Below are 27,022 nucleotides of genomic sequence, written 5' to 3'. Positions count from 1 at the left end.
AGGAAGGGAAAAGAATAAGAAAGTCCTAGTAACAAATATGCATACTTTAGTAAGTCAAATTTTACACTGTCTTTGTTCAAATTTTCTCTCCATATTAGCACATTCAGGAGGTAGATACCACTCTTCAGTATAAGTTCCCTGAAATCATTTGGTGATTGCATTCATCAACGTGCTTTAAAAGTTGTTCATTTTTATAATATTATTATATAAATTATTTTCCTATGTCAGCTTACTTCACTCTACCTCATTTGAAGATCTTCTAAGGTTCCTCTAAAGCTATCCATTTCATCATTTCTTATGGCCCAACCATATTCCATTCCATTCCCAGGCCATGCTTTATTTAGCCATTCCCAAGCCGGTGGATAGCTTAGTTTCCAGTTCTTTGCTACCACCAAAAGAACTGTTATAAATATTTTTGTACAAATAGGTCCTTTACCCTCTTTCTCTGATCTCTTTAGGTGATAGTCCTTAGTCACACCACACAGAATACTCTATTCATTTATAGGCAATGTGTAATATGGACAGTGACAAGCCTTAGTAGTAGTGTTGTTGGATCAAAGGGAATAAAAGCCCCACTTAAAGAGCTTATTAATTCCTTTGTAGGTGCTTTGCTTGTAATTAGAATAAACTGCACCAAAATAAGTGGTAGTGCCTTGATACCTCATGGTATGAAGGACAAAGCACAAGTTTGTTTGAAAAATATGTGGAGTTTTTAAATCTTAGATAGGTGTCAGGATTGCATGAGGATTAAGCAGGTGATAGTCCTTAGTCAGACCAGATAGAGAACTGCATTCAATTATAGACATCAGTGTGTATCATAGACATTGATTAGTTGGAGACTACCTAGAGGAGGGCAACCAATATGGAGAAGGGCCTTGAGTTCACATCATATAATTATCTGTTGAAGGAACTAGCGACGAATCTTTGTAAAGTCATGTTCAATTCTTTGTGATCCCATTTAGGGTTTTCTTTCTTTTTCTTTCATTAAAAAAAAGAAACCTTTTGCCTTTCCTCTTAGAATTAATACTGTGTATGGGTTTCAGGGCAGAAGAGCAATAAGGGCTAGGCAATGGGGTTTAAGTAACTTGTCCAGGGTCACACAAATGGGAAGTCTCTGAGGTCAGATTTGAACCCAAGGCTTCAAATCTGGGTTTGAAGTCTTGGGTCTCAACCCACTGAGCCACCTCACTGGCCTTCAGTTAGCATTTTCTTGGCAAAGATTCTAGAGTAGTTTGCCATTTCCTTCTCCAGTTCATTTTACAGATGAGGAAACTGGAGGTCAACATGGTCATATAGTAATAAGTGTCTGAGGAAAGATTCAAACTCAGGACCCATCATTCTATCCACTACTAATGGCTATTGTTGAATCTAGTGAAGAAAATACTCAGGGATGACTTGATAGTTTTCTTCAAGGATTTGAAGGGCTCTAAAGAAGAAGTGGCATTAGACTTGTTCTACTAGTTTTCAAAGAGCAGAACAAGATGCAGAAGGTAAAAATTCCCAACAGGCAAATTTAGACTTGATGTCAGAAAAAAACTTCCTAATAAGAGTTGCCCAAAAAGTGGAATGGACTTCCTCAGGATGGAGTGGCTTTCCTTTCATTGAAAGTCTCCATGAAATGGTAGGATGACCACTTACTTATTGGTTTTGTTGTAGCAGGACTAGATGGCCCTTGCAACCCTCCAACTCTGGTTTTACATGATTTTGTCATGCCAGAACCATTAATTTTCCATCCTGCATAAGATATTCCATCTGTAGATTCTGGGCATTTTCATTGGATGTCCCCCATGTCTGGAATTCTCTCTTCATCTCTGACCCTGAATTCTTTCAAATTGCAGCTAAAATTCCATCTTCTATAAGAAACCTTTCTCAATCTCTCTTAATCCTACTGCATTCTCATTGTTTATTATCTCCAATTTAACTCATATTCATCTTTTTTAAACATAGTTATTTGCATGCTGTCTCCTATTAGACTCTGAGGTCCGTGAGAGCAGCAACTGTTTTTGTTTCTTGGGGTTTTCTGGCCTTTCTTTTTATTTCTAGTATTTGACACACTGCTTTATACATTGAAGACACTTAATAAGTGATTGTTGACTGATTGGTTGACCTCATGTCCATTTTTAAGTTAAAAAATAAGACTATATTAAGCTCTTTATTAAAACCACAAAAATGTGAGCAGTGACATTATAAGTAATTATATTTCAAACAATGATAAAATTAGAGTAAGATTTAAAGAAATATGATTCAATATTTTTTCATTATTTCTTAATCATTTGCTACTAAATCCAATCCTGACTTTCTTGTTAGGCTTGAAGAGAATGCTTATTTTTCCACTTATCCTGTCTTTACAGTGGATACAAACATATATACAGTGGATGCCCCTGCAGGACCAATGATTACAGATATTTTTCTCTTCTTAGGTGTTTCTTGTAAGGAAGATCAAAGGTTCAGATGCTGGACAGCTTTATGCCATGAAAGTTCTTAAGAAAGCTACATTAAAAGGTAAGATTTATTTTCTTTTTTTCTTTTTAATTTATTTTTAAACATTTTTTCCATGTTTACATGACTTATTTTCTTTCCCTCCACTCTTCCCTCCCCTCCTAGAGCCGACAAGCAATTCCACTGAGTTGTTCAAATGTTATTTCTTGATACCTATTTCCATATTATTAATTTTTGCTATAGAGCAATTTTTAAAGCCTAAACCCCAAATCACATACTCATACGTATATGTGATAAGTGATGTCATATGTTTTGCTTTTGCATTTCTGTTCCCATAGTTCTTTCTCTCAATGTAGATAGCATTCTTTAATTTAAGTCCTTCAGGAGTATCCTAGCTTGTTGCATTGCTACTAGTAGCAAAGGGTAAGATTTCTGAAAATGGAATGATATATTCAATTGTTTACTGCTGTAAATTCTACTTTACTTTTTGGCTGTAGGAAGTATATGGTGTATTATGTCTTGGAAACTTCTAGCAACAATCATTAAAAAAATATATACACTTCTGGCATGCTGCCCCTGATTGGGAGTAAACAAACAGTATTAAAAGCAAGTGTGTGGATTTTGAGATTTTCTACTATCTTCAACCATTTTTAGAAAACATTTTGTACAGAGTACCCACCCTGTTCCCTTATGTTCGGCTATATAGTTGCATTTCTAGTATAGAGTAGCATTTTTAAAAACAAACAAAACTCAGTAAGGGAAAAAAGCAAGTAGTTGGGATTGTACGAGGTATCATAAATCAGCCTAACAATCACACATCAGTGGCTTGCTCAGTGTACAATGAAATAGGTTTCATCATTTCTGTTGTTCTCCTTTCTAATGCCTATTGTCAGGTTCTGGAAATGTAACTCAACGGCTTTTAATTCAGATTTATTTCTTCTTTGTGAATGTAAGAGCATTCAAAGGAAACAAAACAAGAATGTTTGCATTAGCTAAAATTCTGCTGTTTACTTCATCGCCAAACATTAACTGAATATCTATAAAGCTTAGGACATTGTTAGGATTGTAATTTGTCCAAAGTAGAATAAAATTTGTCCTGTCTCCTGAAGGACCTTACCACCAAATTAAAATTTCTCCAAAAGAGAAAGTTCACTATAAAAACAAGCCTTAGTCAGGGGAGGAGAATTGGTTGAAAGAAGCAAGATATAAGTAGACAACCTCTAATTTCAGGTATGTAGCAAGAGGAGAGGAGAAAAAGGAAAAGGAAAGAACTGACTGAAAGTTGTGGGTTTTTTTGCTTCAGATTATTTTATTCCTTTTGGCTTTTGTATAATGGTCATTTCCCAGTGTACCCTGTGTCCCCATAAAACTCTTTCTTGTAACAAAAGAAAAACAATAGAGCAAAGCCAGCTACCACATCATTCACATCTCAGAGAAAATACAATATCCAACAACTGTAGTTTTTCTATCTCCTATCTCTAAAGGATGGTGTCTTTCAATACTGCCTCTGGAGGAAGTTTCTTTTCTGGAGATTTTTATCAGATAGTAGTTTTTTCATTAGGTCCTTGAAAGGAATATGCTGCTCACAAATCAAATATACTCTGAAAAACAAGTACTACAAGGTAACTGTAGAAAAAGCACAGAAACATAGCAGGAGCCACATCTGTGTCAAAAATTTGAAAAGCAGTAGAATAAATCACAAACGAAGGGAAAAAGGCGACTGAGTCCTTGAAGTTGCCCAGTAGGCTCGAGATTTTTCCTATAGAAAGTGAAAATAGAACCTCAAAGGAGGGAAGTTTCTAGTATTCTGTGGACTGAGAATAGGCACTAATGGGAGAAAGGAGAATCAGTCATGGAAAGAAGGGACAAGACCTGTGGTTGGCAACTCCTTGCTAAGACCTGCTGAGGCAGCTGTATGCCAACCTGACATGAGGGATCAGGAAATACACTGTCCTTCAGAGGCAATAATCTAAGATCTTACAGAAAATTTACTGAGACTTCTCAGAAAGAACAACCAATCAAATAACTTACTAGCTAGTGATTTTTTGTGGGGAAATGATACTATCAGAAATAGCCTAGGGGGGCAGCTGGGTAGCTCAGTGGATTGAGAGCCAGGCCTAGAGAAGGGAGGTCCTAGGCTCAAATCTGGCCTCAGACACTTCCCAGCTGTGTGACTCTGGGCAAGTCACTTGACCCCTCCTTGCCTACCCTTACCACTCTTCTGCCTTGGAGCCAATATACAGTATTGACTCCAAGATGGAAGGTAATGGTTTAAAAAAAAGAAAGAAAGAAAGAAATAGCCTAGATAGGACACCTAGAGATTGTAAAGAGCTAGACAAAAAAACTTTAAAACTTTAGGTGTTTGATGTTTGTCTCACTACTGCCAAATGAAGGCAAGAACTTTAGAACAGATCCTTTTAGAGTAATAATAATAGCAGCTTGCATTGCCTAGTGCTTAAGGATTTCTAAGTATATTCCTCTCAACAATGCTATGCAAGTGTTATTTGACAGTTTGCAGATTAGAGAATTGAGGCTCTAAGAGATTTAGGGCTGTTTCTACAGCCCTTAGATAGATAGATAGATAGATAGATAGATAGATAGATAGATAGATAGNCTACAGCCCTTAGATAGATAGATAGATAGATAGATAGATAGATAGATAGATAGATAGATAGATAGATAGATAGATAGATAATAGATTTCTGAGGCATGATCAGCACCCAGGTCTCTTCATGCGAGTCTAATATGTTATCCAATTTACCATGTTAATCATCAAATGAATAGCTTGCTAAGAAGATCGTGTCAAAGATCTTGGTTTAATATATAGGAAAAAGAGACTCTTGGCCAGAAATAGATTATATCTAATAAGAATATATTTAGCGAGAGATTTATAGACCAAATCAAGAAGGTTTTGAATGAAAATGAAGAGGAGGGGAGGGAAACTTCCCCACATATATCCACCAAACCAAATGTTATTGATAGTAATGAGGACAATATAGGGAGAACATCAGAAGAAAGATGCATTAATTCACAAAGATGCAAACAAAAAAAGAAAGATAGTACTAATATTCATGATCTCAGATGGCTTTATATAAATATGCAAAGCATGAGTAATAAGTTTAATTAGAAATCTCCCTATCAGGGGGCAGCTGGGTAGCTCAGTTGATTGAGAGCCAGATCTATAGACGGGAGGTCCTGGGTTCAAATCTGAACTCAGACACTTCCCAGCTGTGTGACCCTGGGCAAGTCACTTTACCTCCATTGCCTACCTCTTACCACTCTTCTGCCTTGGATATAATACACAGTATTGACTCCAAGATGGAAGGTAATGGTTTAAAAAAAAAAGAAAAGAAATCTCACTATCTGATACAAAGAGAAAAATACAACCTCATAACTATTACTGAAACTTTGTGGGATGAGATTCATGACTATGATATGGAAGCAAATCATTATTATACCTTTTTTCCCTTACTTTTGTTTACTTTTTTATTCAAAGATATTTTATTTTCCCAATTACATGTAATAATCATTTTCAGCATATATCTTTCAAAATTATAAGATCCAAACCCTACCTCCCCCCCCCTTCTCTCTTTCTCTTTCTCTCTCTCTCTCCTCTTTCCCTCCTCCCACATGGAGATGACAAGCAATTTGGTCTGGACCATACATGTCTTATCATGCAAAGCACACTTCCATATTGCATTAAACTTTTTTAAAAAGGAACAGGTTAGATTTTTTAAATATTGCTGAGTAATATCTTATATGAAGATAAAAGCTACTGTGAGAAGATCCACAACCAGAGAGGGGAAGCATGGCAAAGAATCTTTGAGTGAAGATCAAAGGATGGAGTAACAGTAGCTATCTAAGGTGTCTCAAAAATCTTTGCAGTTTTAAACTATTCAATTTATTAGCTTTAATGAAACTAAACTTAGTAAAATTAAAGCTATTTAAGGTACTAAAGCTGAAAACTGCATGGAGTTTGAGGATGTTCTATATAGTGGTGGTTATAGAGCATCAGTGTAGGAAAAAAACAGATGATGAATTCAGATAATAATTCTGATACTGGTTTATGATAGATGGCAATAAAAGGAAACTTCAGCTATCTAAACTTCTGACGCTTTCTCTGCTAAAACAAACAAATGAAGCACCTTATGAATTGGTGCTTTTCCTTGACAACAATTTCATTCATTAAAAGATAAAAGAAATAAAGGAAGCAGTTCTTCCAGATCTGATTCTTACTAAGAAAGAGGACATTATTTCTGAAGAAACCTGTGGTTCTGTCTAATATGAAACTGTTTTCATCTTTTCCAAAGGAGTAGAATAAAAGCATAGCCTCCCAAAGCAACTGGAAAGTCATTCCATCTTGCTCTCTTCCCTGCCCAAATCTTTTATTCCACCATGGAGGATACTTTGTAGTGACTGAAAAGTCTGACTTTGTCATGAATCCTGAGGATTCAGCCCTAGAGTCCTCATACTCCAGAAGTTCATTAGAATTCTTTGCTGAGGACTTAGTCTCATCACATAATTCCTTGAGCAGTGTACTCAGATTTTATGAATTAGTTATTATAATGTTGAAGCTCTATATGAGCTGTCTGATAAGGACAGAGATAAAATTCCCAGGTTAATTGGATTATGCTTCCTTAAAAGTTAAGCTCCAAAGTAAACAATATGGTTGCACTTTATTTTCATCTTGTGGTTTTTATTTTGGTTCACCATGAAGAAAGAATGGGAGCTTTTTGTCATCGTTGTTCTCTAATCTAATTGGAATTTAGAATATTGAATTAAATCTTAAGTTAAAAAGAAATCTTTATAGAAACTTCAACAAGGTGAAGCTTAAGTGTTTTCAGTAAAGGTTGGGTATTGGAATGAATGGATCAAAACTAATGTCAAAATGTCTCCCCAGCATTTCTCTTAAGACAATTTCTCTCTAGGTTTTGATACTTAATATATGTTAAATCAGACTTCAGAAACTAACTCCACTCATCTCCATTAAGCACCTTCCCCCAAATCTTGAGATTCTCCTGCCTCTAAATGACTAAAATAATGGCAGGTTAATATTTACTGAAGTTTAAGAAGCATTGGCAAAGGAGTAGCTACAGAGATAGCCTGGAGTTGGGAGATCTGGGTTCAAATACAGCCTCAGTCACTTCCTAGCTGTGTGTCCCTGGGCAAGTCAATTAATGCCCAGTTGCCTAACCCTTGCATCTCTTCTGCCTTAGAAATGATACTAAGACAGCAGGGTCAGGGCTTTAAAAAAATGTTTAAGAAGTATTAGCAATGTCCCTCTATTTTAACTATAGATACATTGGTGTCTCTCTGTGAGTGGAAGAAAATAAAAGAGGCTCTTAAGTGGTACATTTCAATACATTTGAAGGAAAGAAGTACAGTTATTTATTATTAGTGTACATGGTGGCATTTATGAATAATATTCAAAGATTTATTTACTGATGATTGCATACAAAGAATATTGACTAATTAATCTAATTCCATTTATGACATAGAGTTGAGAAGAAATGCATTAGAAGTCAACACACTTGGCTTCTGCTTTCTGATTAGTTAACAAATAACTATGTGGACTTGGCTCAAAGCCTCATTTTTATCACTTCTAGCATTAGAGGGTTGAAACAGATGATATCTAGCTCCCAAAATCTTTGGATCTAAATAATTTAAACAGTCTAATCCAGTTTGTCTGGATCATAAGAATGGATTCTGTTAGCCTCGGTCACCATCATGATATTTTGGAGAGTAAGTCACAGTTAAAAAGACAGCTCGGTGACATAGTGGGCAGAGCACTGATTCTGGAGTCGGGAAGACCAGAGTTCAAATGCAGCTTCAAACAATTGCTAGCTGTGTGACTCTGGGCAAGTCACATAACCTTTGTCTGCCTCAATTTCCTCATCTATAAAATGGAGATACTAATAGTATCAACCTCTGAGATTGTTGGGAGGATAAAATGATTAAATGTTTTATAAATCTCAAAGTACTATAAATGTTAGCTATTATTATTAAGAGGTGAGGTAGAAACTCAAGCCAAAGCAGTTAAGTACTTGCCCAAGGTAATATAGTTGCTACATAGCAAGATTTGAATTTAAGTCCAGTGACTCCAAATTCACCTTTTTTTTCCCACTGCTTCATGCTGTTTCTTTATAGTATGAGGACTTGGGAAAAAATGGAAAACAGTGTGCTGCTATTCTATTTGATAACAATTTGAAAAACTAGAAATAAAGACATCAAAGAGGAGATATGAGAAATTTAAACAGAAGGCTTATTTTTGGAAAGTCAGATGAAAAAAGCAGCTTTTTAAAGACTTAATTTTAAAACTCCAGATTGTTTCCCCCAAAACATTGATGATTATCATGTGTGCCGCAGTGAAAATTGTTGTCAGTGGGATTCCATATAACTTTTGGCACAAAGGATAATAGCTTGTGACAACTCTATTTTATCTTTAAATGAGTTTCAAATTGTAACTTTCCTGCCCCCTCCTTTAAAAAAAAAGGATGGCAAATCATTCCTAAAGGAAATGTCAAGTGCTTGAGAACTGCTGTAAGCATGACACTTTGGCAGATAGCACTCCCCCTCTTCTGTTTCTCCCACCATTCTCCCCACCTGCCAATAAAGTGACTTTGCCCATTACTGAGTTCCTTGTGGAATTTTTTTAAATTGTTCAACTTCCTTGAGGTTGTAAAATCCATGTTTTCATTACTCAGTTTTGAATTATTAGAGGTAAAAATGCCTTTATAATAGATTCCACAGGACCCAGCTTGTTATATTGTAATAGAACATAATTGTCATGTTATAATAGAATGTGATTTATGATGTAATTTTGTTAGGATGAATAAATTGCTAGAAAACCTATTCTTCTATAATAGGAGCCATATGATATGAACTAATATCTAGCCTCTCTGTAGTTAATTAGCAAGTGAAAAGAACATTGAATGGAAGAGAGGAATGAGGGAGATATCATATATATACCTTTACCTCTGAACCCTTCCCTCTCAAAGCTTCTCTAGCTTTTGTGGGAATTTAGTGAGTTTTACTGGATTCTTTTTTTAGATAGTTGGGTTATTTGAGTTGGGAAGGGGAGAAGAACTACCTAAAGAGATTATCCAAATGAAATTTTACAAATAAAGGAAATCTCCTGGGAAAGAAGAAATTGGTAAGGCTTCGTCCTCATGATAGAAATGAAAATGAAAACAATCAAACACAACTGCCTCATTTTGCGTGAAGAAACTGAAGCTCAATAAGAATAAGTGACTTGTCCAAGATAACATGGAGTAAGTGACAAAATTTTAGCCTCTTCTCCCTCCCTGTAGTCACATGAGCAAAAGTCACCATCTGGGAGATAAGTTCCTAATTATGCTGAAATACTGGCATCAACATCTTCCTTTTCTTTTCTTGTTGATTACAAATATGCTTGGGTTTTTTCCAGTCTAAAAATAAAGCAACACAAAACACTTTCCTCTAAGCTATGATCAATTTTCTACTCTGCCTTTACAATAGTACCTCTAGAAATGATACATGTGGTCCCCACCTTAATTTCTTACCCTTATTCACTCCTCAGACCCCTTGTAATCTAACATCATTGGATGCACTACTACCACTGAAACTCCTCTTTCCTAGATCAATCATGATCTCTCTGTCTGTCTGTGTGTCTCTCTCTGTCTCTCTGCCTGTCTGTCACTCTTTCTCTCCTGGTTTCCATTTCCTGTGCCTTGTATTCTATTACCTTTTCTCTCTTTCTCAATATTCCCCTCCCTCCATTTGTATGACTCATTATCTTTTCCCCCCAAACCTACTCTTCTATAAAATTTCTTTATTTCTTTCAACGGTTCTGTCATCTTTCCAATTATTCAGATTTTCATACTTCATATCTCATATTAGTCACCTTCTTTCTGTCCATTCACACAGCCAACATCCTAGTTCAGATCCTCATCTCCTCTTACCTATATAATTTAAACTCTTATCTTCCATGTTGGAATTAATATTCAGTATTTTTCCCATGGCAGAAGAGTTGTAAGGGCTAGGCAATTGGAGTTAAATGACTTACCCAGGGTCTCACAGCTAGGACATGTTTGAGGCCAAATTTAAACCCAGGACCTTCCTTGTCTAGACCTGGCTCTCTATCCACTAAACCTCCTAGATGACCCTTGCAATAGTCTCTTAAATGATATGTCTCAAATCTCCCCCCCTCCAATCTATCTTTCTCATCACTGATAAAATGACCTTGCTGAAAGTAACCATGTCATTCCCCTACTCTAGAACACATTCCAGAGGGACTTCGTTGCCTCTAGAACAAAATATAATCTATTTGGGATATAAATTTCTTCCTCACCTAGTCCCAGTTTACCTTTCTAGTCTTATTATATATTTCTACCCTTACCACACTCTGTACATCAGCAAAGCTGGCTTTTCCTCTTCCTCTCAGACAACGTACCACTTCCTATCTCTCAGCTTTGAGCTTACTGTCAGTTATGCTTATAATACTCTCTTTCTTCACATTTATATTTTAGCATCTATTTTCTTCAAGACTCAGCTCAAATAATTCTACATGAAGCAACTCTTGATCTCTACAATTCTCAGTACCCCTTTTCTAAATTACGTCGTATTTATCTAGTTTAGATTTGACATTTTCTTATTTAGACATTATGTCCCTGATTGAATGTAAGCTTCTTGACAGATTTTGTTTCATTTTTTTGCCTGTATGCAGAAAGAAAGCTCCTTAGGGCCAGAACTGTTTGATTTTTATCGTTGTTTCCCTAATGCTTTTCACCATATACACGTGGCACATAGCAGTTGCATAATAAGTGTTTGTTGATTGGTTAATCACTCTCATTAGTAGAACTTAACATTCTACTAAATTCTAAAGTGCTTCAACTAAATAACTTTCAGAACTTTTTATAGTATTTATTGCAAAGGAAAGAAAAGAGAAATCTCTTAATGGTTGTTTCTTCTAGCTTGGTAAATGAGATTAATATTTTGTTGATTAAATGTTGGTTTACTCCTTTGTTTAACTTTGTGTAATGAACAGCAACTAAATATAGCCTCGATTCTTGAACGCTGAACAGTAGAACCACTCATCTGAGGCCATTCTTTTGTTAAGAGATTTCTCAAAGCTGGAAATAATTTTGAAAATTAATTTTCATTCAGAAACTGAAGGACTAATTTTAGATAGAATGCAATTTTGCCTTTAGTACCTTTTTATGGGTTTTGAAAGGAAAGCTTGAGAAATAGATGCTTCCTTAGAATTGTGATTTTGCCATGATGTTATTTAAAGAGATCCCAGACTAAGTACATAATTCTAGCTAGCCAGTCAACCGTTCCAGAAACTATAAAGCTTTATTGGCAATGAGCATGAGTCCATCATTTGACTGTAAGATCTTCAGACTATATATTTTCTTCAGTGTAAAAAAAAAATGTAGAGTCACAACCTCCCCATAATCAAACAACAATCATTTATTAAGTACCTACCGTGGGTCAGGTATAGGACAAAGTCTGTGTGACAGTAGAGACACACATGCTAAACTGCCAGCCCTGTCTTGCTGATTCATAACATTCATGTCCAGTAACTAGTATGAAATAATATTATACTTGCTTTTTAAAAAAACACCAGACCACTATGTTGGCGATTCACATGTGCTTGATATGTCCAAATTTCATAGGAAAAAAAGACTATGGGGTCAGAGTGGAGGACAAGCTGAATGTGAATCAGCAACTTAGCAGGCTTCCTAATGATTATTGGATATTGGCTGAAAGAAGTTGTTTTTAATGACTGAAAATCAGACTAAACCAACAAGTGCTGAAATAGTGATAACAGATTCTGGTAGGTGTATTCAGGAAAGTGACCCATAGCACCTGAAGATGAAGTACTGAGAGAGCTTTCAAAAGAAAAAAAGAAGTTAAATTTACATGAAACATCCTATCTGCCAAAATGAGTTGCCAAAATGTTTCCATATTTTGCTAGCAAAGAAATGATGCCCTTCACACTGGAATGAAGCTTGTAGTTATCTCCACATTTGTCACATCCACTGAGGACCACTGCAATGCACCATTATATCTGAGACCTGTCTTGAAAGATAAATGAAAGTCACAGCTGGTACAGAAGATAGCAGCTTGCCTTACTTACTGCATGAAAATCACTTCACCCAATTCTACAAATCTTGGGTGGAGACTGGTATAGTATGAGCTGAAGTTAAGCTCCTTCCACCACTTATTTAAGGTCTGCCATTAGAAGAGACGTTCATAATTGACTGGAATGGTTCTCTTTTCACTTTTCTAATAGCGCAATCCTTTATATTGTAGCCTTAATATGTCAGATAGCAGAAAAGAAGCACACTGCATGCATGAAGAACAGAGATTGAAGAATTTCTTCGATTCCTAGCATTTTAGATCTGAAAGGAACTTTAGGGTTCATGTAAGCCAATGCCTTCCTTTCAACAGAAGCTATGTTGCCAAAATCTCCATTTATGCCCATGATGACATATCTCTTCTTCAGTTATCCACAGTTCTCAAGAAATGCAAAATAGAATATCACAATTCCTACATTTCTTCATTCATCCTGATTCCCGTTATGGTGGGAAAAAAATTAAGAGGATCATAAATAAGTACCTACTGTGTGCCATGTTCTGGGCCAACATCTGAGAATACAAAGACAACTGATTCCCTGCCCTGGTAGTCTAACTGCTAAGACAAACTCAAGAACTATATAAACACAACTACAAAACAGTTTTCACGCAAATAGGGTCAGATCTAAACAACTGGAAAAGCATTAATTGCTCATGGGTAGGCCAAGCCAATATAATAAAAATGACAGCTCTGCCTAAATGAATTTACCTATTCAGTGCCATACCCATCAATCTATCCAAAAATTATTTTGTGGAGGTAGAAAAAAAATCATTTTTATTATATTGTTTTGGCAAATATTTTGAATGGAGTGTCTTTTATATAATGGAAAAGAAAATACTTGCTTTCTAAATATACATCTTCTTAATGGAATTGTGACTGTATGAAATTGTAATTCAAATGACAGCTCTATTTTTCTTGCCATCTCAGTTGGTCCCTAGAAATCAAATGCACAACAAAAGCTGCTTATTGATAATATGATTCTTGCTGCTCTTCCCCTCACAAAACTCTTACAGGCGACATGCAAATCTTTTGATGAGCAGTCTCAAAAAAGCCATCTTTTCATCTGAACCATACTATTGCTAATGTGGTTATATATGTGGCCAGCCTTACAGAGCTGAGAGTATCAGTGAACCCAGGATATATTTTCTTCTTTTTAAACTATTTCCTTATATCATGTTTATTAGTTTAGGACTGTAATTGAGGTGAGGTCATAATGGATAGATTTTTGGGTGGGCTTGAACCAACAAATCAACCAATATTTATTGTGTCCACTAAGAACCAGTATGTCAGGCAACAGGGATACAAATGAAGCCCAGAAAATTTGGGTTGAGAGCCCACCACTGTGGAGCATGTTGGGTTAAAACAAAAATCCTGCACTCCAGTAATGTCTCCATAGTATTCATTTCGTATAATTAGAAGAAAGGGACACAACTGTTGAAGAAGAGACCTTATCAAATCATGATATGAGCTCCGCCTAAATTATGTTGTATTTATTAGGAAAATTAGGGAAAGCTGCCTGAGTCACTGAGAAAATCATTTATCTAGGACAGCTCCTCTGGTGGCTGGGTTTTTGGGAGAGGATGATTTTCTTTATTAAATTTTAACCAGATTTTATGTCAGCAAGGTGCCCAAAGAGACTTTTTATTGAATATTACATATGTAAGATACAGTCTCTTTTGCATATTGATTTCTTAGTCACCAAAAGGAGTGAGGAAAGTACATTTGCTGGAGAAAAACCAATAAAATCAACCAAAAAACCACAGTCTTTCAGATAAAATACTGAGGAGAAATATAGACTCTTCTCAAGACTAGTCAAAAACTTGTCCCTCAGATGAATGTATTAAAAGGATCTGTTTGAAGAAAGAGTAAAAAATAAAGTAGCAATGACTAGAAGGTATTGTATTCTATTAGCTCCTTTACATGTGGCTATTTTTGGAGAGTTTTGTGACCCCAGAATTGAAAATAAAATAATTAGGAAATGTGGAACAACATATAAGCATAGTGGGGCTTGGACTTCTTGAATTTTACCTCATAAGGTAAGTATGAGTTACTATCCACGAGAAGATTCTGATTTGAAGCCCTGAAAATCTAAGAGGTTAGAGGAAAAAAGATGTGAGAAGGCCAGCAGGAGAAAAGAAGCCAAAGGAAGAGAAGGACAGAAGTAGACAAGTAAGCAAGGCACAAGAGTAATCTCTATTATCCTCTGTAGTTTGAAAGGAGTGGGAAAAGGGGGAAAGAGGCTACCTGTCTTTTTTTTCTGAGCTGTGCTTTTTTGGAGAAGAGGTTCTGATTGCTAGGTATAGATTAGAGAAATTTGAATCTATTGAATAAAGAGCTTTCTGGGCTTATTTCCATCATGTGGACAACTATGTTGATGAGCTATGTAGGGTTTTTTTTAATATCTTATTTTTCCCACTATTAAATGTAAAAACAATTTTTAAATTTTTTTTAAAACCCTTACCTTCCATCTTAGAATCAATACTGTATATTGGTTCTAAGGCAGAAGAATGGTTAGGGCTTTTTTGCTAAAAGAGTGTATCCTTTTCTCAGCAATCCCATTAAGGGTGGCTATGAACTAAAAGAGCTTACTACTCTTATTCAACTAGTGAGCAGAAAAATCTTTGCACAACAGGACAGCAATGAAATCCAGAAGCAGCTTCATATTGGGCAGAATGTTTCTAAAGAGACCAAAATCCTTAAGGTCAAGAGTCTATGGTTATGAGTTGCCTTGTGAACATGGAATTCTCAGCTTATGCCTCCCTGCTAGGTTTCTTTCAATGTATGTCTACTCTTCCCTAAAGGTGTGTTTATTTGTGGAAGCATTTCACTCAGGTTTATTCCTGGATTGTGACTTTCTGATTGTTTCTCATTTTCTTTCCTAATCAATAAATGTCATGGTCATTACTGCTTTTGTCTTATTAAGCTTTGTTTTTAACATTTAAAAGTTAGTAGTGTCGAGGTGACTGGTTTAGGAATGACATCAGGAATGGATCTTAGGAGCTACATTATCCCAGGGGCAAGTAGTTGGCTCGGTGGATAGAAATCCAAGCCTAGAGATGGAAGGTCCTGGATTCAAGTGTGACCTCAGACATTTTCCCAGCTGTGTGACCCTGGTGAAGTCACTTAACCCCCATTGCCTATCCCTTACTACTCTTCTGCCTTGGAACAAATACACAATATTGATTCTAAGATGAAAGACAAAGTGGTTTTTTTTCTTTTAAGGGTATTATACTCCCACACCAAAGTTATCTCTAGGATTCTAAGAATGTTGGAGTTATGTTGATGTGGCAATACCCCTTTTGAGAAACCAGAAACATATCATAGCAAATACATTTTAGGTTGGAGAGCCGGCTCAGAGAGCTAGGATCCACACCAAGCCTAGGTTATACCAAGAAGAAAGAGATATCTGATCACAAATATGATATAAACCTACCTAGTATAAAGTTTATCCATATTTCTTATCTATTCATCTCCTGTTCTTTCATTAGTTTTTAGTTGGAAAGAACCCACGTGAAACAACTATTTTCTTCAGGGATTTTATCTGGATAAGACCTCTTTGTGAAATGAATAGTCTACAACATGGTTGTCTTTCTCTGCTTCTGAAGATGTTTTCTTAGTTGTTCACATTAAGTGCTGCTACTACAGCCTGTAACTGTTGTGGGTATAAGGCAGAGGTACTTTGTGATCGCCTCTGCCATGTGGTAGGTGTGTAGATTGTGGGGAGAGGAGGAAAAGGGTAGTATCTTCACCATTCTTCTAAGTTCAGAGCCAAAGAGTAAAAGCACACAGATGCAGTAACCTCTGAAATTCCTTCCAGTTTTAGATATGTAATTCTATAATGCTGAGTCTAGGCATTTATAATATTTCAAATCATATGGGGAGGTGGCTTGATGGAGAAAGCACCCTAATGAATGAACTAACTAAAATATTGGAATGAGGCTTTGTTCTTAGATAAACATACTTGCTTATTCCTATTAATGAGCTGTATTCATTTCATCTAGAAGATGAAATAATCAAAATATTTTCTAAATCAAAAAGCACATTTGCATTTAATATGAATGTAGAGTTAATAATAAACTTTGTTGAGCACTTAAAAGTCATACCTCCACAAATTAACTATTCAATGCAACATTAATTCCTAGTCTATACAAGAGTGGAAGTGCATTATAATGAATAGATAGCCAGACTCAAAGACAGCAAAACCTGGGATCGAGTTCTGCCCCTCACTAGCATTGTCTTTCTGACCTTGGTTTACCCAGGCAACTTTAGAAACGTCTGAATTGATAGTTTCCATGAAATGAATTCATATGCCAGTGAAATCCCAAGTGCAGACCAAAAGTATAATTTGGAAGGTATTATATTAGATATTGACAGTATAAAAAAGGTAGGATCAGAGATTTAAATCTGGAAGGAACCTTAGAAGTCATTGAATCCAATCTCATGATTTTCAAAATGAGGAAAGGAAGGTTACAACTAATAAGTAGCAGAGGCAGGATTTAAATTCAATCTTGCTGACTTCAAGTCTAATTGATTCTCCAGTATGTCATGAGATGAAAAATGATACTATCTTTGCTTTTAAGAAGCTTGGAATCTAAGGGGAAGATATGACAGAATGTACTCCTAAAAATCTATAATCTCACCAGTGGGGCTTTTCCCTCATTGTTACAAATCACATCCAACCATGCCTTCTTATTCTATGTAAATCTTATTCCTCTCCTTGTGTAAATTTACTATGAAGAAGCCACCCAATATATGATGAGCCTTCATCAGGTTATCTGGATATTACATGGCTGCCAATGGATACTATGACATGCCCATCAATCATCCTACATTCTTTTTTTTTAAGTTGATTTATTTCATTAATTAATTTTGAATATTTTTCCATGGTTACATGATTCATGTTCTTTCCCTCCCTCCCCCCTTCTCTAGCCGATGAGCAATTCCACTGGGTTTTACGGGTGTTATTGATCAAGACCTATTTCCATGTTATTAATATTTGCAATAGAGTGATCATTTACAGTCTACATCTTCAATCATATCCCCATCGAACCATGTGATCAAGCAGTTTTTTTCTTCTGTGTTTCTATTCACACAATTCTGAATGTGGGCAGCATTCTTTCTCATAAGTCCCTCAGAATTGTCCTGGATCACTGCATTGCTGCTAGTACAGAAGTCCATTATGTTTGATTGTGCCACAGTGTGTCCTTCTCTGTGTACGATATTCTCCTGATTCTGCTCCTTTCACTCTGCATCAATTCCTGGAGATCGTCCCAGTTCACAAGGAATTCCTCCAGTTTATTATTCCTTTTAGCACAATAGTATTCCATCACCAGCATATACCACAATTTGTTCAGCCATTTCCCTTCACGTTCCAATTTTTTGCTACCACAAAGAGAACATATTTTTCCATATTATCTCTTTGGGGTATAAAACCAGCAGGCTGGATCACAGGCAGGCATTCTTTTAAAACTCTTTGGCCATAGTCCCAAATTGCTTTCCAGAATGGTTTGATCAGTTCACAACTCCACCAGCAATGCATTAGTGTCCCAATTTTACCATATGCCCTCCAACATTTATTACTTTCCTTTGCTGTCATTTTAGCCAGTCTGGTAGGTGTGAGGTGATACCTCAGAGTTGTTTTGATTTGCATTTCTCTAATTATGGGAGACTTAGAACACTTTTTCATGTGTTTATTGATAGTTTTGATTTCTTTATCTGAAAACTGCCTATTCATGTCCCTTGCCCATTTATCAATTGGGAAATGGCTTGATTTTTTGTACAATTGATTTAACTCCTTATAAATTTGAGTAATTAGACCTTTGTCAGAGGTTTTTGTTATAAAGATTTTTCCCAATTTATTGCTTCCCTTCTAATTTTGGTTGCATTAGTTTTGTTTGAACAAAAACTTTTCATTTAATCTAACCAAAATTATTCATTTTGCATTTTGTAATATTCTCTATCTCTTGCTTGATCTTAAAAATCTTTCCTTTCCCATAGATCTGACAGGTATGCTATTCTATGTTCACCTAATTTATTTACAGTTTCCTTCTTTATATTTGTTATTTACCCATTCTGAATTTATTTTTTTATAGGGTGTGAGATGTTGATCTAAACCTAATCTCTCACATACTGTTTTCCAATTTTCCCAGCTGTTTTTGTCAAATAGTGAGGTTTTGTCCCCAAAGTTGGGATCTTTGGGTTTATCATACACTGTCTTACTGAGGTCATTTACCCCAAGTCATCCTACATTCTTGCAAAGTGATTGATTTATCTTTTTTTCTGCTAATATACTTCTTTAATTATTTTTTCCTTGGAGGCTGTGTCTCCCTGTTTTATACAGGCAGAAGTAGAGGGGCTACTCATGGCCCTAATTCCACTACTGAAAAGTACCCTTCACCTGTCCCACTTCCAACTTGGACAAGTTTGCCTCTCATTAGATATCTTGGGGGCCACCTATGTCCTAGGGATCAGCATACTGGTTCCAGACTTAATGTAGACACCCAATCAGTTTAACCCATTATAGCTGAGGACAAGTGATCCATCAACCTCAGCCTTCTTAATAGTGAGGATTACAGGGAAGCACCATCAGTCCCATCATGAAAAAATTCTTTATACTGTTTCTCCAGAAAACATCTTGTTAGTCATGTATTATAGCCCAGCTCACACTCATCATGTAGCTTTCTACTGCACTATTTATAAAACTCAGTAAAGACAACATAGAATGTGAAAAAGAGAAATTCCATACAAAATACTCTAACATATTTAAGAAAACAGAAAATCATTTTCAATTGGGTGAATAAGGGAAAAATTCATTCATGAGTGGCAGCTAAGATGTGTCTTGAAGAAAAAGAAAGATTTTAATAGATGGAGATGTCAGGAATGCATTCCAAGAATATGGGATATCTTTCATGAAATTAAAAGATGCTTGCTTCTCAGAAGGAAAGCTCTGGCAAATCTGGACAGCATACTAAAAAGCAGAAACATCCCCTTATTGACAAAAATCTGTTCAGAGCTATGGTTTTTCCAGTGGGAAAGGATGGTAGTGAGAGTTGGACTATAAGGAAAGCTGAGCACTGCAGAATTAACACTTTTGAACTGTGGTTCTCAAGAAGACTTTTGAGGTTCCCTTGTACAAAAAAGAGATGAAATTAATTCAGACTATTCACTGGACGGTCAAATACTGAAGCTTAAGTTTAAAATCCTTGATCACATAATGAGAAGAGAGGAGTCATTGGAAAAGATCTTGATTTTGGGAAAGATTGAAGGCAAAAGGAAAAGGAGATGGCAGGAGATATGATGGATAGATAGTGTCACGGAAACAATGAGTATAAACTTGGACAGACTTTGAGAGAGAGAAAAGGACTAAAGGATCTTGCATGCTATAGTCCACGGGGTCACAAAGAGTCAGACATGACTGGATGACTGAACAACAAACCATGAATGCCAAAAAGAGGGAAGTGACATGGATATCACTTATTAGGTTAATGTTGTTGTAACATAAAGTATATAAAAGTGATTACTATGAAACAAGGCGGAAAGATGAACTTGAGTCAGATTGTCAAGGATTTTAAATACCAAACTTTAAGGTTACAGTATATTTTCTACTACATATGACAGACAGCCACTGATTACTTTTGAGCAGGGGAGTGACATGGTCAGAAAGACCATTATGGTGGGAAAATTTTGGTGGATGATGAATATACAGTAGAGACAGATATGGAACCTGTGATTTCTGTGAACCAATGCAGATTGACATGTCTGTAACTCGAACCCAGGACATCCTGGTTCTGAGACTGGCTTTCTATCCATTCATTATGCCAGGCCACATCTCTTAAATAATGATGGTGATAATTACAATAATGATAACACTTTCCTCATAGCACTGTTAGGCAATTTATCAACAGAGATGCACTTCTTTTTCTGATTGAAACAACCTCCTACCAAATGTCAGCCCTACCTCATTTTTTCTCTCACTTTTGCATTACATAGTGTGATATAGCTTAATAGTATAGGTCTCTTTGAAAGAAATTATATATTAAAGTACTTTACAAATATTTAAGTGCAATATAAATGTTAACTAGCCATGTTGCTCGTTATTATTTGATATCATCAACCATTCTATTGAACATTTTATTTATTATCTGTTATATTCAGAATACTACTTGAAGGTAGATAAAATGCAAAATTTAGATAAGGCATCATCATGCCCTCATGGAAGACAATACACTGACACTGGTGGTCTAGTAGGAGATATGATATGTATACAAATAAGTATTATTCTGTTTTTGCAAGGAAAATCTGAACAATTGTGGGAAAGGTAAGGTGAGCCCCAAACTGTACAGGTCTTATGCTTTCTGCTCATTTTTTCCAGCTGCGAAGTAAGGGAGTTAGATTAGATCTTTAATGTTTCTTACAAATATTAACATTTTATAAACCAATGACATTTTAAGAAGGAGGACTTTGGAAAGAGCAAGATCTTGGTCCATTCCCATTCCCTGGAGTCCATCTTCCTCTAGCCTTCTACCCCAACAGCAGCCACTCGCTCTTCTACCTACATTCCCCTCAACATCTTATTGTTTATTCCACAATTAAGATGTTTCTAAAAGTGAATGAACATTGACCATAATCAGTGGTCAAAAACAAATCAGTAGTTAACTCAAAGAGAGAGGTATATGTGGAATTTTCAATACAACCAATAAGTAAGAAATGAAGGTAAGACCAAACTCTATTCTCCAGCCTATTAAACAGATTCTAAAACACAGTTACTATGATAATAAAGAGAAAAATAATCTCCAAACTCAAGGGTCATTACTCTAGAGACAAAAACACTGCTGGTGATTTAAAATTGTAATGTAAATACAAATACTCAGCAAGCATTTTCACTTCTGAACCCAAGGCTCAGTCTGTAATTATTTTGGGTAATAGTTTCCATTCATAACCCTTTGCTTCATTAAATTCTTCCGAACCTAAATTGCCTTTGTTTTTCTTTTATCTCCCCCAGAGCATTTGTCATCTGTGAGTACAGGCTCTACAGACTACCTCTCCCCTAGCTGTTATAGTACATTAGTGCAAATGATGCAGTATCCTCTCGTCCAGGATGTTGTTAGGAATAGAACATTACAGCTAGGAAACAGGACATCCAACTTTCAGTCCCAGGACTTCTCAGTAATTAACTGAGTTATTTTGGGGCAAGTCATATAACCTCTTCAGTCTTAATTTCCTCATCTGCAAAATAAGTGAATTTAACTACATAATCAGCTCTAAAAAATTATGATTCTGTTATTTCATCTAGGAGGATTCTAATAATAAGCTCTTAGGCTTGAAAAGTAAAGTTATTGCAGATTATAGGTTTTGAAAAGTAGGGTCATTAGAGATTATAGAAGATCTTGAATGCTAAATTAAAGTGATTAGACATTGCTAGGTGGAAGGGGAGACACTGAAGGATTGAGCCTGAGGCACATGGCCCACTGCCAATCACAAATTGGTGCACATAAGGGAATAATTCTACCACCACCTATATCGATGTTGTAGAGATCACTCAGATATGTGGTTTGATTATGATTTTGACTGTGGATTTGTGTAAATGTCCAAGTTGTCCTTATCCTGGGACAGTGGAGCTAGTAGAGATATTTATGCCTTTAAAGCTGGTTGTGTTTAAGTTTATAATTTTCCTTTACATAAAAAGTCTACTTCCTGCCTTCTGAAAGTCTTTATTATTATGCTTCACAGTTCGAGATCGGGTAAGATCCAAAATGGAGAGAGATATTTTGGCGGAAGTGAATCACCCTTTCATTGTGAAGCTTCATTATGGTAAATACAATTTTAAAAGTATCAAATGGTTGTGAAGACCTGGGGCAAATTACTCCAAATAAAGCAATTAAAAGAACCATCAAAAGATAGAAGAACATTCTAGTTAATTCACAGCTCTGTCTGGCAGATTGGTCCTTCTGCCTAACTTTGCTTCTAATTCATATCCCTTTAAAAAGATACAATGACTTATGCATTATAGCACTTGTTAAAAAACATTTCTTTAAATGAGAACAACTCAAAATTAGGAAATCTCAGCCTGATTGCAAAATTCTTATGTGTCCTAGCTTGAGTGATTTCACTATTTATTCATGTTTTCATAACCAAATAAAATACCAGAGGAAAAAATCATAATGGGCAAATGATCCAAAGCTTAATAGTTTCTTAAAATTAATTCTTGTATTTTTCTTTGCCACTTTATCTTCCCTTAATTAGGAGAATTTTTACCGTGACAGAGAAAAGTTGCAAAAAATTGATAGTGATACAAGATTCTACTTATATTTTTACTCGAATCTTAAGAATTCTTCTTTATTTGAAGGGCTTTTCAGTGACTTAGGACCTGCACAGCTGCAAGACAGAGCAGAAAGACAAAAATGTATAAAAGAATAACAATTTGGGGAGATTATTAGTGAAGCTAAAATATAAATGTAAGATATAGTCATAAATGGCTTTTAGGGAGAAAAATGGAGTCCTCTTGCTTCTCAGAATACTGGCTAATAATTTCTTAAATTGATCAGAATAAAAAACTAAATATATTTATTTAGAAATTCTTATAAATCCAAATGTCTATAATTCTAGCTACCAGGAAGGCTGATCCCCTCCATAAACCCTCACCTAGTCTCTTGGTTCAGCCAGGGAATGCATTTGCAGGACAGTCGACCATAGTTGGCTCTGCTGTCTATGACCTGGAACATACACAAAAATATAATTAGCCATATAAGATGTTCTAATTCATAACCTTAGTTTGATTAGCATAATGTCATAACCAGCTATACTAACCAGCCTGAGATACTTCTATAAAAGAAGTAAGAGAGTATTAAAAACAGTATAAACGAATTACAATATTTAAAGAACACAATCCTATTGAACATAAGAGGGAAAATATAGTAGTTTGTATTTAAGGTCTCTTCTTTCTGAAATTTATGTTGTTATGGTGCCCCAACTTCAAGTTGCTATAGTCCTAAAATATGGTCTTCAGAGTCTTTGTCATTTAATGTACATATGAAATGTATCAGAATATATTCCGTATTTATCAAATAAATTGAAACAAATATGTATTATTAAGCTTGAATCAACAAGTATATTCCAGCATAGTCCCACTACTCCTACCCAATGCCCTACTCAACATCAATAATAAGACAGGTTCCTGTGCAAAGAAAAGAAATATCAAAATCCTAGAGGAAAAAAGGAAGGAAGAACTTTTCATTTTAGGCCATTTTATCTATTTTTCTCTACCCAAGTGTCTATTCTCTCACCTGAGTTCCTGTATCCTTTCTGAAATGACTACATCTTAGAATTGGATGCTATTTTGTTGACCAAAAAGGAACTTTTCAGTACAAAGAGCCTGAGTCAGAATGAATGAGTAATGTCCACACCAAGGAGACCTTCACGACTGATGAACTGTCCTACCTTCTTTCCCAATTCAGCCTTTCAGACAGAAGGAAAACTGTATCTAATATTAGATTTCCTACGGGGAGGAGATCTTTTCACCAGACTCTCCAAAGAGGTAAGTTTGTAAGCCATAAGACATGTGAGTTTCTACAGGTTTTCTTCCAAATTCAGGTTAGAGCTATTGAGGATGAAGGAAAGATTTGATGACGTTAATTTGTTTTGTAAGAATGTCACAGAGCAATGCAAAAGAGACATGAGACTAGGCATTGCTGAGAGACCTTGAAGCAAAGAACTCTTTTGTGTTTCTGTACTGTGAGAGTGACAGTAATTATACTTTTTCTACTGCCCTTTATAGAAAAATACAAGCTTGTTATTCTGATTGCTATCTGAAACTGTTTCCAAATTGTTTTGTGGTCCTTATTGGAAGGGTGCTTTGGGAACAGGGCTTTCTATCCACATTGGGTGAAACCTCTTAATCACGGTTTATTTTAAGGGACATCTATTCGTGTTCTACAAGATATGAAGATAGGGGGTCTTCGTGTTCATTAGTAATTCTGAATGTATTAACAATAATAATGCCTAACATTTATGTAGCACTTCCTTTGTGCCGTGCACTCTACAATTATTCTTATTTGGTCTTCATAACTGCCCTGAGAAATAGGTGCCATTATGATGTCCATTTTACAGAAGAAGAAACTGAGGTAGACAGAGGTTAAATAACTTCCCTAAGGTCACCCACAACTGATTTTATATCTAACATGAAGGAGGCTAAGGTGAGGGTAGTATCCTCAACAGAAATTGGGAAGTTCTTCCAGGGAAGATAATGAGTTCAGTTTTTGATATATTGAATTTGAAATGTGTCTGAGATGCCCAGTTGGAAATGCCCATTAGGCAGTTACTGAAGCAGAGCTGAAGCTCGGGGGAGAAACAAAAGCTGAATATATAAATCTGTGATTCACATGCATAAGGATATTAATTAAATCCATAGAAGCTGATATGATCACTGAGAGAAAGTATAGAGAAGAGAGGATGTAAGTTGGAGTTTTGTGGTCTAGAGATGGATGTGGAGGATGAGCCAGAAAAGGTGACTGAGGGATTGGTCTAGGGCAAGAAAAATAATCTTATCTATCAAGGATTAGAAGAAATTGGAGAGTGGGGAATGTTGTAATAGGGTTTCAAGTTGAAGAGAAGAGGAAAAAGTAGCTCATACCAAAAAGCTCTAATTTCCTCAATGAACAAGAGACAAGATTCTTACCTGACCAGTGGAGAAAGAAAGGCGTATGAGAGGCTTGAGGAGAGAGGAGAATGTTTAGAATGTATTCTTTTCTTTAAATGATTTTTAAATGGATTTTTTAAAATTCAGAACTTACTGAACACCAAATAAACTGAGCATTTCCATATATAAAGTAAAACAGGAAGGAAAATTGTACTTAAAAATTTAAGTTTCTGTTATATGCAGCTTCTTTTTTCTTTTAACTATACAATAAATTCAACATGTAGCCAATGAAAACGGTTTGGCTTGTCTGTTACTTTCTGTCCTTCTCCTTCTGTTTTGTGCATTAAAATAATGCTTCTGTGTGTTTCTTTTTTTGCGGGGGGAAAGGGGACAGGGAAAGGAGGATGGTCAACCCATTTGCTAGCCTTTCTTTTTCCAAATTCCCTCTTCCCTGGTGAAAGATAAAAATGTATGTTTTTAATAAAATAAAACAAATGTTTGGAATATATTGATATTAGTTAATTATATTAATAATTAATATTAAGGAGAGTGGGATGAGGAATCATTAGTGAAAAGTAAGATAGTCTTGCTTCAGTAAGAGCCAGATTGAGGTTAAAATACATAAATATGGGAAGCAGATAGGTGGTTCAGTGGAATGAGAGCAGCCTAGACATGGAAGGTCCTGGGTTCAAATTTGACCATGTGACCCTAGACAGGTCAGCTAAACCCAATTGCCTAGCCCTTACTGCTCTTCTGCCTTGGAACCAATACACAGTATTGATTCAAAGATGGAAGGTAACGGGTTTTTTTTAATAAATAAATTGTGGTATCCCCATTAAAAAAGAGAATGGTCAAGAATCAACATTTTAATAAACTACATTGAGATACAATTTGTATTTTTGATGTCTAACTATAATTTTACTTATTTGGACTATGTGTATGAGATCTTTATTTCCCACCAAAGTGCTTCCTATATTGTACATCAAATGACTGAATCTACCTAGTATTCAATCTATGTCCCACTAAACAGAACTTTGTCCTTTGCACATGCCAGCTGTTAACAAGGTATCAGTTGATGTGTTTTGTGTCTATTTCTATCCACGGATCATTAGACACTGAAAGTTACTGTGGGTGGCCAATGTTGGGATTTTTTTTTTGTATGATCACTTTTTGCAATACCATATGTCTTCAGTCTCTTGAAGATCAGCTAAGTACCTGACTCATAAAATAGCAAAATGAATAAGTAAACTGCCTGGATTAATGAAATTAGATATACAAAAGGAGAGGGGAAGATAATAAATAAATGGCATGTAATCATAGAGAGAGAAAAATGAAAGGATCTTAGCATCCTTCTAATCCAATTCATCATTTTATAGTTGAGTAAACTGAGATTGAAAGTAGTTAAGGGATTTGCCCAAGACCAACCAGATAGTAAGCACCAAAGGTGGAAGTTGAACCCAGGTCCTTTTCACTTTAAAGTCTTTGTTTGTTCTGTTGTCATATTCTTGATTTAGCTTAAAATAGAGCAGAAATTTTAGGTTATTCTTTTCCCCCAATCATACATGAAGTCTCCTGAAGGTATTGCTTGCTGTGTTGTATTGGTAAGTCAAGACTGGATAGACCAAAGAGACTTTGGGTAAAGGATAAGAGAGAAGAATTGACCCTGTTATTTCTTTATAGTAGTGCAGCTGCCCAGAGGAGAACTTCTGTCAATGCAGTCCAACACATTTTCTATGACTTATATTCTTAGGAAGTTGCTTAGAATAATACTAGGAAGGAAAGAAGGGAGGGAGGAGAGAGAGAGAGAGAGAGAGAGAGAGAGAGAGAGAG

General features: G+C 35.8%; 1 protein-coding gene across 2 annotated transcripts in view; it reads left to right on the top strand.

The window, feature by feature from the left end:
- Positions 1–27,022, top strand: part of RPS6KA2 (ribosomal protein S6 kinase A2) — a 538,080-nt gene that overhangs the window by 392,916 nt on the left and 118,142 nt on the right. For both annotated transcript variants that reach the window (XM_044671880.1, XM_044671881.1), the window contains 3 exons: positions 2,421–2,502; positions 22,288–22,368; positions 24,012–24,091. In XM_044671880.1, the coding sequence (XP_044527815.1) occupies positions 2,421–2,502; positions 22,288–22,368; positions 24,012–24,091 (243 nt within the window). The remainder of the gene's footprint in view (positions 1–2,420; positions 2,503–22,287; positions 22,369–24,011; positions 24,092–27,022) is intronic.

This window comes from Gracilinanus agilis, chromosome 4 (assembly GCF_016433145.1).
Source record: "Gracilinanus agilis isolate LMUSP501 chromosome 4, AgileGrace, whole genome shotgun sequence".
NCBI classification, from domain to species: domain Eukaryota; kingdom Metazoa; phylum Chordata; class Mammalia; order Didelphimorphia; family Didelphidae; genus Gracilinanus; species Gracilinanus agilis.
Note: the sequence above shows the minus strand (reverse complement) of the source record. Positions and strands in the feature narration are given on the sequence as shown.